Consider the following 14,602-nt stretch of genomic DNA (forward strand, 5'->3'; position numbering starts at 1 on the left):
CAAAACAGGTTCCCGAACCAGGAGAGTGGCCCCAGTTCCCAGGCTCCTTGGACCCAGGTCCCACACAGGAGTCCCAAGAGCTCCATGTCCTGTCTGGGCAGAACCCTCCTCCGAGCTATCCACCCCTCCACACCAGAGATTCGTGCCAGAATCCCAGAGAAACCCCTTTTTAGTTCCAGGTCCTCCAAACAGGCCCCTGGGAAAACCCCCTACCCCAGCCCCTCTGGGCCCAACCCTGGCGCCTTGCTGACCCTCCCCGAGTACCTCCCTGCCCAGCAGATCTTCCTCCCCGCCCGTCTGGAGCCTTCCCAGCAAAACGCACCCCTCTCCTGCCCAAACGGACTCCTCCCAGCCAAACCCCCCAACTCCTCCCGGCCCAATTCACTGTCGTCCTGTCACTTCATGCTCTTCCCAGCTGCCCTCATGCTTTCCCTACAGCCTAGGCTCCTCTCTAGGCCATCCCAGTCTCCCCCCAAATCATCATACCGTCCTCTCTACCTCTTCTGGTGCACTCCAGACCTCCCCCCACCTTAGCTTAGAAGTCCTCCCCGCCACATGCAACTACTCCCCCTTAGACCTGCCCCCCACCACCACCCCCTGCCAGCCAGTCCTGGGTGCGAACCGCACCGTGCTCCCTCCAGGACACCTCACCCAGACTGGAAAGTGCCCCGCCCATCTTCCCCTGCACCTCCAACTCCTCCCAGTCCAGCCTAGAATGTGAAGAGGAGGTTCAGTCTGGGCCTCTTCCCACTAAGCCCAGACTTCACCTTAGATCCAAGTCCTCCCAGCCTGGCCCAGGGCTCCCCCAACACCACCCGAGACTCCAGCAGGGTCCAGGCCTGTGAGGGTGGGTGGGAGGGTCACAGGCACAGCCTCAGGACTAGAGGGGCAGGGCTGGGCCGGGCCTGGGGTAACATTGTGTTTCTCTCCCCTTCCTCCCTTCCTCCCCCCCCTTCCTCCCATGCCTCCACCTTGTCTCTCTCTAGCAAATCCCAGTCTCTGACCAATGCCTTCAACCTTCCAGAGCCAGCCCCGCCCAGGCCCAGCCTTAGCCAGGACGAGGTGAAAGCTGAGACCATCCGCAGCCTGAGGAAGTCCTTCGCCAGCCTCTTCTCCGACTGACACCCCACCCTGAGAACCCTTAATTCCTCCTGGGCAACCCCCCTCTGGGCCCTGAATCCATTTCTCACTTCTGGAGTCTCCAAATCCCTTGAGAAGCCCTCTCCTGGTCCGCCAAGATCCCTCTTCTCACTCTGCAGAATGCCCAAGTCCCTGGGGAACCCCTCACTCCTGCTCCTAACACCAGTTCTCACTTTTGGAATCCCCAAGTCCTTTTAAAAGCCCACTCCCGGCCACCTCAAGACTTACTTTTCAGTTTTAGAACCTCCAAACTCCCGAAGACCTCAACTCCCGGCCCCCCCGGGAGTGCACTTTCCTTCCCAGAAGCTCCCAAACACCAGGCAACCCGTTCTGGCCCTGACACCAAGGCCCCTCCTGGAGCCCCGAAATTCTTGGAAAACCGTCCTCCTGGTCCCAGATCTCTCAAGTGCGCCGTGTGCCCCATCAGAATTTCCGAAATCCTTAAGAAACCCCTGCCTTGGAGCCCCTTTCCACGGATCTCCCATCTCTGGAGAGCCACCTCGTCAGATGCCACTATCCAGCCCCGCAGGGATTTCTCCTACCCGCCCCCAGCCCCAGTCAACACATTGGGAGGCCCTCCCACTGCTAGGACCCTCCTGTTCCCCAGGGACCCATACTCCCACTTCCCTGCCTCTGACAGCTATCTTTAAATATGCAAACTCCACCCATCCTCCCAGAATCCTTTGCACATGGAGGGCCAGTGGTCCTCCGCTTCCCCACCTTTGCTGTGATGTCTGTGTCTGTGACTGCCGTGGCCTCCTCTCGTGCCGTGCTTGGCATACGTGGTCTGCGTTCCTCGTGCCGCCTGTGGTGAGCGTGCAGTGGCGCTGTTCGTGTGGTCCGCACTTCCCCCCAACCACTCCTTGCCTGGACTCACCCCCACCCTTCAGCGGCTCTGAACCCCACGAGAAGAGTCGGGAAGCAAAATAAACAAGCAAAGGCCCAGCAGAATTCTGTGCTTCTTGGTGAACAGGGGGGTCCTTGAATGGTGGGGAAGACACAGAGGGGACCCCCCAAATCCAAAGGGGGTGCTGGGAACCCCAAAATCCAGTGGAAGGCACATCAGGCACAAATTCCAGAGAGGTTCTGAGTGGGATCCCTGCCACAAATCCCAGCCATTGGAGATGGAGGAGCTCCCAAATTTAGAAGTATCCCCAAAGCCAAGAGGAAACCAAATCATGGAGGAAGCGGGGGTCTCGGTCTTTGGGGGGGTCCCCCAATTCCAGAGGAACTGGAAAAGCACATGGGGACCCGCTCATCTCCCAGGACGGGGACGGGGGATCCTGAGGCAGTTATCAAGGCAGAAACAGAACATTGATTGGTTGGTGGGCAGGGCTCCTTGGCGTGGCAGGCTGAGATTGGCTCCCTGGTGGCTGGGGGCAGGGCCTAAGGCACAAGGCGGGCTGCGCTGAGCAGGCAGGCAGGCAGCTCATCGGCCTGGGTGCGATGCAAGGAGGGTTCGGAGGCACTCCGCTCAATCTTGGGGAGTGACCGCTGCAGCAGCTCAATCGTGGCCAGGATCTGGGGGCAGGGGCAGGTTAGGGGGGGTGTCCGGAGCCACATGGGCACCCCGACACCCACAAACCCCAGCCTACTGGGGAAGCGCACACACGCACACACGCCGTACACTTTTGAGCACTGAACTCGCCCAATTCCCAGTGACACCCCGGAGTCGTCCTCCTCCTGAGCACCGACCCCCCGGTGTACCCAGCCCTCCTACCAGGCCCACCTGGGGGAAGAGGGGACGTTCCTCCCGCTGGAACTTGAGGCAATCAGACAGCAGGCGCCGCATGGCCTTGGGGCAGTTGCTGGAGATTTTGCTGAGGTCCGGGGACAGATAGCCACGGCCCACCATAAAGATAATCTGGAGGGACAGGAATGGGGTGATCTGGGGGTCTGGGCTGGGAGGCTGAGGGAATTTTGGGTCTCAAGGGGCTTTGGAGGCTCCTTTTGGGGGAAACTAGGGTACTCTGGGTATTGGGGTCTGGAGGGCTGTGGGGATCTTGTGGATCCAAGGACACTGGGTCTCTGAGGACTTGGGACTGGGTCTCTGAGGACAGGGATTCTCTGCAGAACAGAGGGATTGAAGCTTGGGAGAAATCCAGAATTATAGGTATCCCTGGCCTCATAGGTTTCTACAAGCCTAGAAAGTACTGAGTCAGGGGAAACACGAAGTTCTGGGTCTGGAGGAGCTAAAGGAGTCTAAAACTCAGGGGCTTGTATTTCTGTAGGGGTCCGGTGCCTAGAGAACTATGGGTCCAGGTGGCCTGTAGGATTGTGACAGCTCAGTGCTTGGAGCCTAGAGGATCCCAGGTTTCTGATGGCCTGGAGGCCTTCAACGTGGAGAACTCGGAGAGCCTGGGGCCCAGAGTATCATGGGTTCCAGGGCCCCCAAAGCCTGCCAGATACCCAAGGCCTGAATGACTGTGGGTATCTGTGAGTATTCCAGAAGCACAGACAGCTTCTGTCACTGGGAGAAATGGGATTCTGGGCTTTGGGACTTGGGGGATTTTGAGTACCCAGGCCAGAGGACTGTAGGTATCTAGAGTTCCAGGGGGCTTCTGGGTTTGTTGGGGGCCATGGCAGGTTCTGGACTTCAAGGACCCAGAGGACTGTAGATATGTAGGGAAAGAGGGGATTCTAGGTAGGGAAGACCAGAGGATGCTGAGAGCTCTCAACCCAGAAGATTTTGGGTTTCTGGGGGAAGTGTGGCATTCTCGGTCTTTACAAAGGAGGAAATCTGGGGTCTGTGCCTGGGAGATTATGGGTAAAGGGTGGGGCCCACCTGGTCACGGCTGCCAATGTGGCTGTACGGCAGCGAGCCGGTCATGAGCTCATAGAGCACAACCCCATAGGCGTAGACATCCGACTGGAAGCTGTAGGGGTTCGGGTCCTGCATACGGATCACCTCAGCCGCCTTCAATAGGGAAGACCAGGCAGGGGGGACCATGGAGGTCAGCAAATGGCCACCCATTGTCCCAGATCCCACTAGCCACACTGGGTACAACTCAGAGCACCCACGTGGGGTAAAGCATGAGCAGTCTAGACGCCCCCATCTGGCACAAGCATCCCCATCCCCACTCAGCTCCCCACATCCCGCCCCAGCCACCCATGCCCCTATCTGGATGGCCCCAGTCCAGCCTGGCCCAACTCACCATCCATAGCACGGAGCCTGAGGGCTGCTCCAAGGGCTGGGCCCCACTCCACCGTGTCTTCACCGTGGCCAGGCCAAAGTCACCGATCTTCACTGTGAGCCCCTCATGTAGGAAGATGTCCACCAGGGTCAAGGGCCACTATAGGAGCTCCCAAGAGCCACATCTCCCATCCTGACTGGGCGGTTCCCATTGATGCCCCCACCACCAGTCATGCCTCTGACCCTGACCAGAAGCCCCCCAGTATCACACAAACTAGCTACAATCTTGACTTGAGTGGGGAACTCCAATTAATGCCCCCTATGCTTGCCCCCCCGCACCGTGGCTCCTAACCAGGAAGCCCCTCGAGCGGCACCCAGACCTGCCATGCCCTCCACAGCTCTCATACCTTGGACCCTGACCAAAGTCCCCAACAACAGCACCCGAATCAGCCACAACCTTGAGTCCTGACCAAGAGACCCCCCCATTAGAGCCCCTATTAAGCCACGTGACACGTGTCCCTCCCCATGCATCTCCAGAGGGCCCCCCAACAAGAGCCACCCCCACTAAGCCCCCACCCCCCCAAGCCCGCAGACAGGGACAGGCAGATACTGTTAGACTTGAGATCTCGGTGGATGATGTTCTTGGCATGGAGGTAGCTGTAGGGGTGGAAGTAGAAGGCAAATTGGCCAGCGCGCGGGGTTACCTCATCTCCCCGCCCCAAGCCCCCCGGCCCCCTCCCTTCACCCCCAGGCCGGGAGGCTCACTCCATGCCCTGGGCGGTCTGCCGGGCCACGTCAATGAGCTGGACCATGTCGAAGCGCGTGTCGGCCACATGCAGGTGGTGGTAGAGGCTGGAACCCTCGCACCACTGCGTGATGATGGCGAAGCCCGGCCGCGTCATGAAGCCCATGAACAGCAGGATGTTGACGTGCCGTGTCTTCCTGTAAGCAGGGAGGGTGGTACCGGGGCGGGAAGGAAAGAGAGCGGCTGTAACCCCCTTTCGGAGCATCAGGGATGGTGCCGCTCACTGCTGCCTTCTGTCGTCATTTCCACCCTGTCTGTCAGGAGGCTCGGGGCCAGGCCGCGGCCAGACGCACTGCATTTGTGAGGTATGTTGGATGGGCTAGGATTCCGTCCCCGGGGGGCTTGTGTCCCCAGCTTCCCCAGCCGAGTCTCCCAACAAAAGCGGGAGGGAGAGACCACTGCCCCTACCCCTCTACCGACCAGTGGCTCTCCATCATCGACACCTGCCAACCTCTGACCCTGACCATGACCTGGGCCCGTGACCGTTTCACAGACAAGAACGTGGAATGCCAACCTTCTTCACTGATACAGCAGCCTAATACTGATACACGCCGGTAAAAATACCAGTGATGTGTGACTATATCCTGTTAATCACCACGAGAGGCTCAGAGGTAAAGAGCTTGGAGTTAGGACTCAGATTGGATCCTGTGTTCCAATCCAGGCTTCCCCGGGTACTCACTGTGCAACCTCAGGGATGACACTTAACCTCTCATTTTCCTCAACTGCAAAACTGTGATCATTATATGAGCTACCTTATAGGGATGTTGGCAAGAAGAGTTACCAAAGAATCGGCAAGGCACCTGGAACAGCACCTACCACAGGTAAGCACCCTGAAAACGTCACTATCCTTGCTACTGCTACTGGGTACCTGAGTCTACCTCACAGAAACTCCATCACGGATGAACAGACCCCCCTCTGGTTTAGAAGAAAACCTTCCCTCCTTATAGAAGCAGTAACCGCAGGTATTACGGTCACACAAATGCAAACAACATCGACAATGCTCTGCAATTCTGCTCACGCCAGAGTGGGTAACAGAGGACAGCAGCGCTCTTCACAGTGCTCCAATTATGGTTAAAACATTAATACGATGCAAACTAACAGCGTGCTCAAATCATTTCACAGAGAGGAACAGAGAATAAAAGTTTTCTTACTGCGGTGTCCATAACGAGGATAAATGTTAAAATAGCACAAGAAATTATGATAACATCAACTCTGTAACGTAACTGTGCCCATTTTTTGTCAGAGGACAAGTCCACGTCAGCAACCCCAGGAGTGGTAGTAACTAGAGTGGCAGAAAAGGAACACCAGCGTTTCTCAGTGCAAATTAACTAATACAGTATTAACGACGTATTAAGTAGAGCAACTACAACCGTTAATTAAACCATGACTAAAGTAAGTTAAATAATACTGTTCTTGGAATCACGGCATTACTGTGATTAATAACAGGAATCCACCCCGATAAACCTAATACTAACGATGTAATACAAGCAGAGGGGAAGGAGGGACACGAGACTTCCTGGCACCGCGCTTAACAGCACGCTATTAACGTGAGGGCACGCAGTTAACGCCCAAGTCCTACGGCCATACCCACCCCGTGCCGGGCAAATGAGAAGACCCACGTTTTGGAGGCGGAGACATGAATTAACAGCAGTATCAACCCAAACCCAAACAATAATATCATCAGAGGGCCTCTAAACAGAGCCATCTCCCAGAGGGGAAAGGGACATCCCTGATTGAGAAACAGCTTACGCTGATGCTTGTAACAACACAAACACGGCTAATGTGCAGGAAGGGCCCCGAGCGCGGCCTTTCCCGGGGGGAGGCGCCAAAGCCGCCCCGCCCCCGCCCCCCCCCCACACACACTCGTGCCATCTCACCTGAGCACCTGCATCTCGTTCTTGAAGGCCTGGGCCTGCTCAGCTGTGGGTTGGGCCACCTTGAGCACCTTCACGGCCACATCGCCATGCCACCGCCCGCGAAACACGGTGCCAAATGAGCCCGTCCCGATCCTCTTCAGCAGCTGCACCTCACTGGGCGGCACCTCCCAGTAATAGCCCGAGTCCCGGTACCCCAGATTCTTCTGTGGGCCACATGGGCGGCATCTCAGGGGCCTGCCCACTTCCCTCATCACTCAGCCTGTGGCGTCCCCACCCAAGGCTCCCCCGGAGCTTACCACTTTCTTCTTGTCATCAGCCACGGACTTCCGCTCCCGCTGTTCTGACGGGGACTTGGAATGGGGAGACTTCCTCCCCGAGGACATGCTGGCCGGGCTGGGGCTCCCCCGGGGGGCTCCATCGCCACCACCTTTACTACCGGCAGCTGCAAGCGTGGAGGGGATGTGAGTGGGGGCCCAGGGGGTGGGGTGAGGGGGCGCGGGGCACGGGAGTGGGGTGGGGGGGCGGGCTCACCATCGGTGCTAAAACTCGGGGCAGTGAGCTGCAAGAAGAGGGACAGGAGTCAGAGAGGGGACACGGGGGCCAGGAGGAACGGCGCGCCCCTCTGCCCGGTGCCCTCTGGGAATGAGCCGCTCCACACCAACCTGGACAAGGCTGGAGTCCATGGGGGCTGTGGTGCTGACCATGTGGACGTTGGGAGTGGACGTGGAGCGGATGCGCTGGAGAGGGGCGCTGGCAGTGGCGGGGAAGGGAAAGTGCTCAGGCTCGCGGTGCTGGGTGCAGGAGCTAGAGCAGGGGAAAGGCTGTGAAATCACTGTCGAACGAACGAGAACGAGGAAAGCCTCCCCCCAGCCCGGTAAACGTTATGTGTAGCTCCGAGTCACCGTCTCCTGTGACTACCGCTCTTCATTTCCTCAAGAAACACTTACCGAGTGCCTGCCCTGTGGCAGAGACCATCCTAGGCAGTGGAAATAAAACTGAGGGCAAAACGAAAACAAGTTCCTGCCCTCGTGGGGCTGGTGTTCTAGTGAGGAGAGAGCGCCAAAAACCCCCAAGGAATATTTAATATGTCCGCTGGTGACAGGTGCAATAAAGAAAAGGTAAAGCAACACGAGGAGACAGAAAGTGTCACGGATTCTGTCTGGAAAGGCTTCCCTGAGGGGACATCTGAGTAAAGACCTAAAGGAGGAATAGCAAGCCACAGAAGATAGTGGGGGGGGGGGGGGAGAAGAGCAATAAATAATATCTTCTGTGTGTACTACTCAAATCTATTATTATATGATATACAACATATTATCTGTATTAAGATGCCAATGCTTCTGAATATGCCCTATTACAGTAACGTTACACAGTTGACCCTTGAACGATGCAGGGATTAGGGGCACCACCGACCCCCTGCCCAGTTGAACGTCCATGTGTAACTTCGGACTCCCCAAAAACTTAGCTACTAAGAGCCTACTGCTGACCAGAAGCCTTACCGATAACATAAGCAGTCGAGTAACACATATTTTGTATGTTCAATGTATCATATACTGTATTCTTACCATAGGGTAAGCTAGAGAAAAGAAAATGTTTCTAAGAAAATCATAAGAGAAAATACACTTATAGTACTGCATGTAAAAAATCCACGTGTGACTGGACCCACGCAGTTCAAGCCCATGTTGTTCAAAGGTCAACTGTATGTTATACACAGATGTACATGTTAATACATAAAGATATATGTTATATATATTTTAATGTCACAAATGTATTTTTAAATGTTCCTTTCACTATCCTGAAATGAAATGCCTAGAAATTAATCCACATGTACCCATAATTAAAAATAACATAATGCCCTAACTTTACTATTTTGTTACATAAAAATGTGTTTTATATTACATAAAAATAGTGTACATAGAATACATGATATATTAATATAATGTACCGTATTTGTAGACAGATAAAATGCATATTTTATAAACTTATGCTACCTTAGAGCAATCATATACTTTAATATAGAACTACTACTTTGGGACGCCTGGGTGGCTCAGTCGGTTAAGCGTCTGCCTTCAGCTCAGGTCATGATCTCAGGGTGCTGGGATCGAGCCCCACATCAGGCTCTTCACTCAGCGGGGGAGCCTACTTCTTCCTCTGTCCCTCCCCCGGCTCATGTTCTCTCTCTCTCTCTCTCTCTGACAAATAAATACAATCTTAAAAAAAAAAAAAGAACTGTTTAAAAAAAAGAAATACTACAGTATTATAATACTTGATGTTAAAGAGAAATAAAAGGGAATTTATGATAAAATAATATGTATTTCAAAATGGAAAGGTTTCAGCATGGTTATACTGCAAGAATTAACGAAACAGTTAGATACTTATACGTATGTATTTGTAATTAATAAGGACTTCTTATTTTGTACCAGATCTCGTTCTAAGCACTGGATATGCCTTAACACATTTAAATTCTCACCAGAGGGGCGCCTGGGTGGCTCAGTTGGTTAAGCAGCTGCCTTCGGCTCAGGTCATGATCCCAGGGTCCTGGGATCGAGCCCCGCATCGGGCTCCCTGCTTGGCGGGAGGCCTGCTTCTCCCTCTCCCTCTGCCTGCCTCTCTGCCTACTTGTTCTCTCTATCTCTCTGTCAAATAAATAAATAAAATCTTTAAAAAAAAAAAAAAAAGAATTTTCTAAAAAAAAAAAAAATTCTCACCAGAACCCTATGTGGTAAAAAGTATTATTATCCCCTCTTCGTAGATGAGAAAACTAAGGCCCAGAGAGATTAGGTGACTTGCCCAAGGTCCCACAGCTCCACACCTACAGGTGCTTAATGTGTGCAAATAAACAAATGAATGAAGTATGGCTTGTGGTCTATGAAGGCCTCCATATCTTTTTCTCCTGACAACAGGCCTCCAGCTAAGGCATCCCTACCTGGGACCCTGAGGGGTTAACGGCTCGTTCAGGGGGCGGTGTGAGGGAGCTTCGTGATGTCTGGAGCCTCCGGACAAATCCTGGACACTGTGGTAGAACCTTGAGGGCATTAAGGGGATACGGCAAGAGGACAAGAGTCAGCTGTCTGTAAGAACCTTGTGGCTTCTGTCGTCCCCACTCCCCCACCCACCCCAGGCCAGGCTCACTGTCGGCAGTTGGTGCTCATGTCAACACAGACTGTGGGGACTTTGGAGGAACAATGCTGGTGGAACTTGTAGCCACAGGTTTGGCAGCGGAAGCCGTGGAACAGAAACTTAAGGCAGAAGTCGCAGAACGCCAGGCTGAAGAACGTCTTCCGTACCTGCTGCCACAGAGCAGGGAAGGTTGAGGCCTGGTCTAGGACCCTCCCGCCCCATGCCCACAGTCTGCCCCGACTTTCCACCCCACACTCACAAAATTGTGCATGGTCAGTGGGACGTCTTCAAGGACCTCTACGATGAGCTCCTCTCCATCCAGCGGGGCAATGGCCGTGTCCCAGGCGGTGACCGTCTTTCGCCTGTAGGAGGCATGGAAGGGAGTGAGTGAGAGGGGGGACAGGGCTCGTGGGAGGCAGGGAACCCCCAAAAGTCCCTCCATGCTCATCATCCATGGAGCAACATCTAACGTGTTTAATTTTCATCATGGCAACTCTAGGAACTAATTACTATCCTTGCCCCCATTTTACAGATGAGGAAACTGAGGCTCAGAGGGATAAAGTGACTGGCCCAAGGCCACAAAAGACTGACAGTGGCTGGCCAGCGTGAAGAGCCCATGCTCTTAACCACACAGTGAGGAGCAAACGAGACAGTGAATAAACCACGAAATCTCAGAAGCGCTCAGCAAGCCCCTGAAAAAGTGGCTAACGCGGCCGAGACGACAAATAAAAAGCCATGTCTGCGTCAAACAAAACAATTAAGGAAGGCCAGGACAGAGAATAAATGGAAGGCCTCCGTGGCCCAGCTCGGCAGACCAAGAATGAGGAGGCAGAGGATGCAGAGAGCTGGCAAACAGATGAAATCGTGAAAGAATACCACAGATGAACTCCGGCACGAGGCGCGGGAGCAGGGCGAGGACCTGAGGGCCAAGGAGAGACGAGCTGCTGGCCTCAAAGGCCAATGAATGAATGAAGTTATGAAACAAAAGCTGCACACACTCATGGAGTCACTGAGCTTAAGGGAAGACTAATGGAAACCGCACGACAGAGGGAAGGAATCGGATGCCTCCGAGGAGGGGACAGGAGGCTGGGTGCCCAGTGGAGGGGGACACACTTACCCCTCGATGAGCCGGTAGACCACACAGCAATCCTGATTGAGACCCCGTACCTTGAGGGCCTTGTCTAGAGAGTCGTAGACACTCATGCCATCCCGGACAGTCACCTGTGTGCAGACGGGCAGGTCAGTGCCCAACACGGGCCCCAGCCGACTTTCCTGGGCCTCTGTAGAAGCCTCACCGCCCCCCCCTCGCCTCCCCGAGTCCCCGTTCTGATCCAAGACTTACCACTGGGTCCATCCCCGCCCCCCGCCAGCTGTGCCCGTCGGACTCACCACCGTGCGCTGCTTGTTGGGTAGGTACACTTTCACAGTGCCCACTGCCCGGGATGGCTCGGCCCCGTTGGCAGGGGGGCCCCGTGGTGGCTCCATGGAGCCTAGGACTTTGTCAAGACGGGCTGAGGCGGGGCTGAGCAGGTGCCATGGGGCTCCTAGAACACAGGAGGAATTCAGAGGTCCAGAAATGATAGTCTGGAAGCAAAGTGGAAGGGACAAAAAAAAAAAAAAAATTCAATCTCCAGGCTCCACATCACCCCCACCCCCGTTGCCCAATCTACACACAACGGCCAAGGGATCTTGTAAACACCTCGAACTCATCCAGTGTCTCCTCTGCTCATCCTCCCCTGTTGTCTGTCTCACTCTTAAGGGCCAAGGTCTAGGATTCAGAGGGTGGGGGCAGAGGAGAGGGTAGTAACCACACAAGGAGAGGCAGCACACACTGTCCTGGAGGGCACAGGAGTATCAAGTCTCTGTGCTGGGGGCGTGGGGGTAACAAGGAAGTCAAACCACACTGCAATTAGGCGTGTCAGGTACATAAAGGGCAAGAACAGGCTGTCCTGGGTTTTTAATGGAGAAAGGGTGGTTACCAGATACTGTGGTGAGGGAGGAGTCACAGACAGGATGATGGGAAAGAAACGCAAGATCATCAGATACTGCCCTTAGTTGGGGGGAAATGGGAATTGCACCAGTGTTTTCAAGGGCCCTGCAGGAATCCCTAAGCCCTGGAATGTAACGGTGGCAGGCTCTCAAACACTGTGTTCGGTGGCTAAGGGCAGTCACCAGGCTGTGATGGGGACTTCATAGGGGCTCAGCACAAACTGTGCTGAAGGGACTGTAATGGGGAGAAGAGTGGATAATGGAGATCACCGGGCATTGTCATGGGGGAATGGAGGGTAATGGTGCATTACCAAGCACTGTCGAGGTGAGATAAACAGGTTTAAAGCGGGGGGTGAAGGGGTCCAAAATCCCCCCTAACTAATGAAGGGGTCACGGACGTATTACTGGTGACAATGGAAGGAGACTGGGGAGGAATAAAGAGGAGTAATGGGGGAATCCTCAAACAGTCTCCTAGTGGGTCGTGACTAGTGAACCACAGCTCCACGCACTCCCCATGGCCGGCACGGCAGGTTCACCAAGAGACCTCAAGGAGGTTTAGAGGGAGTCCGGACACCACACCACAACCCAGGCCCCATTCAACCCGGCCCCGCCTACCGAGGGCCTTCCAGCTCGGCGCAGGCGCACTGCCACACGCGACGGGCGAAACCATCCCCCGCAGCCTTGCACCCCTATTCCTGTCTACCCACCCCACCCCCGCTGTCGACGATGGTCTCGCCCCGGGTCAAACCACTCCTCCGGTTCCGGGCGGGGGGCGCCGGGGCCCAGGCGAAGCCATCCTGGGACTAAGCTTTCGGTCCCGGCTCCCTGCCCGTGCCCGGCGGTCGCTCCAGAAACCTAACCCCGCCCGGCCCGCCCTCACCTGTCACGCCGCTACGGCCACCGCCGCCTCCATCTTGGGCCTGTCTTCTTGTTTCCTCGCAGAGTCCGCCTCCACCGCCCCTCGGGCTTTCGCCATTGGCTCCGCTGGATTCAGCCCTCCATCCTTATTGGGTTAGGGTCACGCCTGTCAAGGCAGGACCGGCGGAATGTGGGTCGTGTTCCGGATTAGGAGGGGCTGCCTGAAACGTCAGGGTCTGAGGCAAATTCGCACGTCCTGACTCGCGCAGGCGCAGTCGGGTGGAGACCTGCGTGCGGTGGACTTCAACCCCAATCGTACCGTGGTGGAATAAAGCAGGAACTTTTTTTCAGTCACTTGGGGCTGACTTTAAGGGTTCCTGAGTCTGGGCGGGAAATCCTTAAGTGCCCTCTTTTTGGCCAGTGACCCGAAGCCCTAGGTACCCATTTGGGCTTTTCCTGTGTCTCGGTTTTACCGCATTTGAAATGAGTTGCAATCAGACCGCAGAACTGCAACGTTTGCCAGTTCCAAGAAACTTGTAGTCATAGCTTTTGACAACAGCGGGTCTCTGGTTGGGCCCGGGGCTGGGGTGTCTGGCCCTAGGAGGAGCAGCCTGCTGTTCTGGGCAGTTTACTTTAGGAATGGAGTTGGTAAGGATTTTGAGAGATTAGTCATAGATGACCACGTTGAGGAGGCGAGGGAAGTGTGGACCTGGAATGGGGCACAGAGCAGGGAAATGTGTGAAGGGCATTGTAGGGTAAGAACAAATTTTTCAAAAGTTGAATTTTCCCTGGTGTCAAAAGTGGACGAGGCTTTCCATCCTCTCTTCTCTTAGAGCGTTTCCTTTAGAAAACTTGTAAAATCTTTTCCCTGTCCCTTCCAGATGTATGTAAATCTTGTAAAAAGCTAAGTAGTCCTCTTGCCAGTTTCATTACCCAGGAATGTTGTTCTTAAGGGCCTTGGAGCCATCTCTTTGAAATGTAAACATGGAGTCTAACACCCTTATCTCCTCGTCTCCGTAGGAATTTGACCTAGGCTCTTGGCCCCAAGTTGTTACCTGCTTGTCAAAGAGATAGGTGTTTTATTTTTCCTCTGGGTAAGGGCAGATGGCTACCCCGATCTCCAGGTGAACGGGAGATGAACTACGTATAGCAAACGGTGCTGTCAAGTTCTCTTGCTCGAGGACAAATTGTCCTTCTTGAGAACGTGTATCTAACGGGTTATAGCTGCCTGGCTGCATAAAAGATGAGGTTTCTTTCTGTCTTTGAAAGCTCTTTAGCGCATTGCTTGAGTTGCACATTGCAGTCTGGTTTAATGTTTATTCAAAAATAAAACTATTTCATTCTTTTCTACCTTTGTGGAGAGGATTCACAGGCTGGCACAAGATTTTATTATTTAATTATTTCCGCGACAGTGTGAATTGCCTGTGGTGTTTGAACTGGCTGCATTCTCCTGTTTGGAACCTCAGCATCCTTATGTGGTGAAATGGGAAAGAATAGAGAAAAGTCCCTAGGTGCGGAGACTTCAACATGCTTCCACGTGTATTTAATGTTTCTCTGCCTATAGAGAGAGACGAAAGTTTGGCTTACTGGGCTGTCATATAACCTCCCATTTCCCATCGCCCCCATTCTATTCGGATTTTCACCATTCACTGGCAAAAATTAAAAAGACTGACAATAACTACC

At 54.2% G+C, this 14,602-nt stretch overlaps 2 protein-coding genes across 5 annotated transcripts in view; one reads left to right on the forward strand and one right to left on the reverse strand.

Moving 5' to 3' along the window:
• The window catches only part of SYN1 (synapsin I), a 47,028-nt gene extending 44,937 nt beyond the window's left edge, over positions 1–2,091 (forward strand). The window contains exon 13 of one of the 2 annotated variants that reach the window (XM_078065392.1): positions 987–2,091. In XM_078065392.1, the coding sequence (XP_077921518.1) occupies positions 987–1,122 (136 nt within the window). In that variant the 3' untranslated portion in view covers positions 1,123–2,091. The remainder of the gene's footprint in view (positions 1–986) is intronic. The other variant, XM_078065393.1, reaches the window with a different exon arrangement.
• ARAF (A-Raf proto-oncogene, serine/threonine kinase) lies at positions 2,082–13,033 on the reverse strand. 3 transcript variants are annotated; one of them, XM_036064894.2, is made up of 16 exons: positions 12,942–13,033; positions 11,462–11,656; positions 11,190–11,293; positions 10,332–10,434; positions 10,085–10,239; positions 9,879–9,977; positions 7,618–7,705; positions 7,487–7,514; positions 7,252–7,397; positions 6,956–7,158; positions 5,039–5,215; positions 4,884–4,930; positions 4,296–4,414; positions 3,926–4,057; positions 2,870–3,004; positions 2,082–2,661 (listed from the first exon to the last, which is right to left on the reverse strand). In XM_036064894.2, exons 2-16 carry the CDS (start codon positions 11,555–11,557, stop codon positions 2,527–2,529), a joined length of 1,767 nt encoding a protein of 588 aa, XP_035920787.1. In that variant the 5' UTR covers positions 11,558–11,656; positions 12,942–13,033; the 3' UTR covers positions 2,082–2,526. The 3 variants fall into 3 exon arrangements, with proteins under 3 accessions (XP_035920787.1, XP_035920785.1, XP_035920786.1); XM_036064892.2 differs by having other exon boundaries at positions 7,618–7,759; XM_036064893.2 differs by having other exon boundaries at positions 7,618–7,759; positions 11,462–11,616; positions 12,942–13,029.
• Positions 13,034–14,602: the final 1,569 nt, after the last annotated feature.

Source organism: Halichoerus grypus, chromosome X (genome assembly GCF_964656455.1).
Source record: "Halichoerus grypus chromosome X, mHalGry1.hap1.1, whole genome shotgun sequence".
Classification (NCBI taxonomy): Eukaryota; Metazoa; Chordata; class Mammalia; order Carnivora; family Phocidae; genus Halichoerus; species Halichoerus grypus.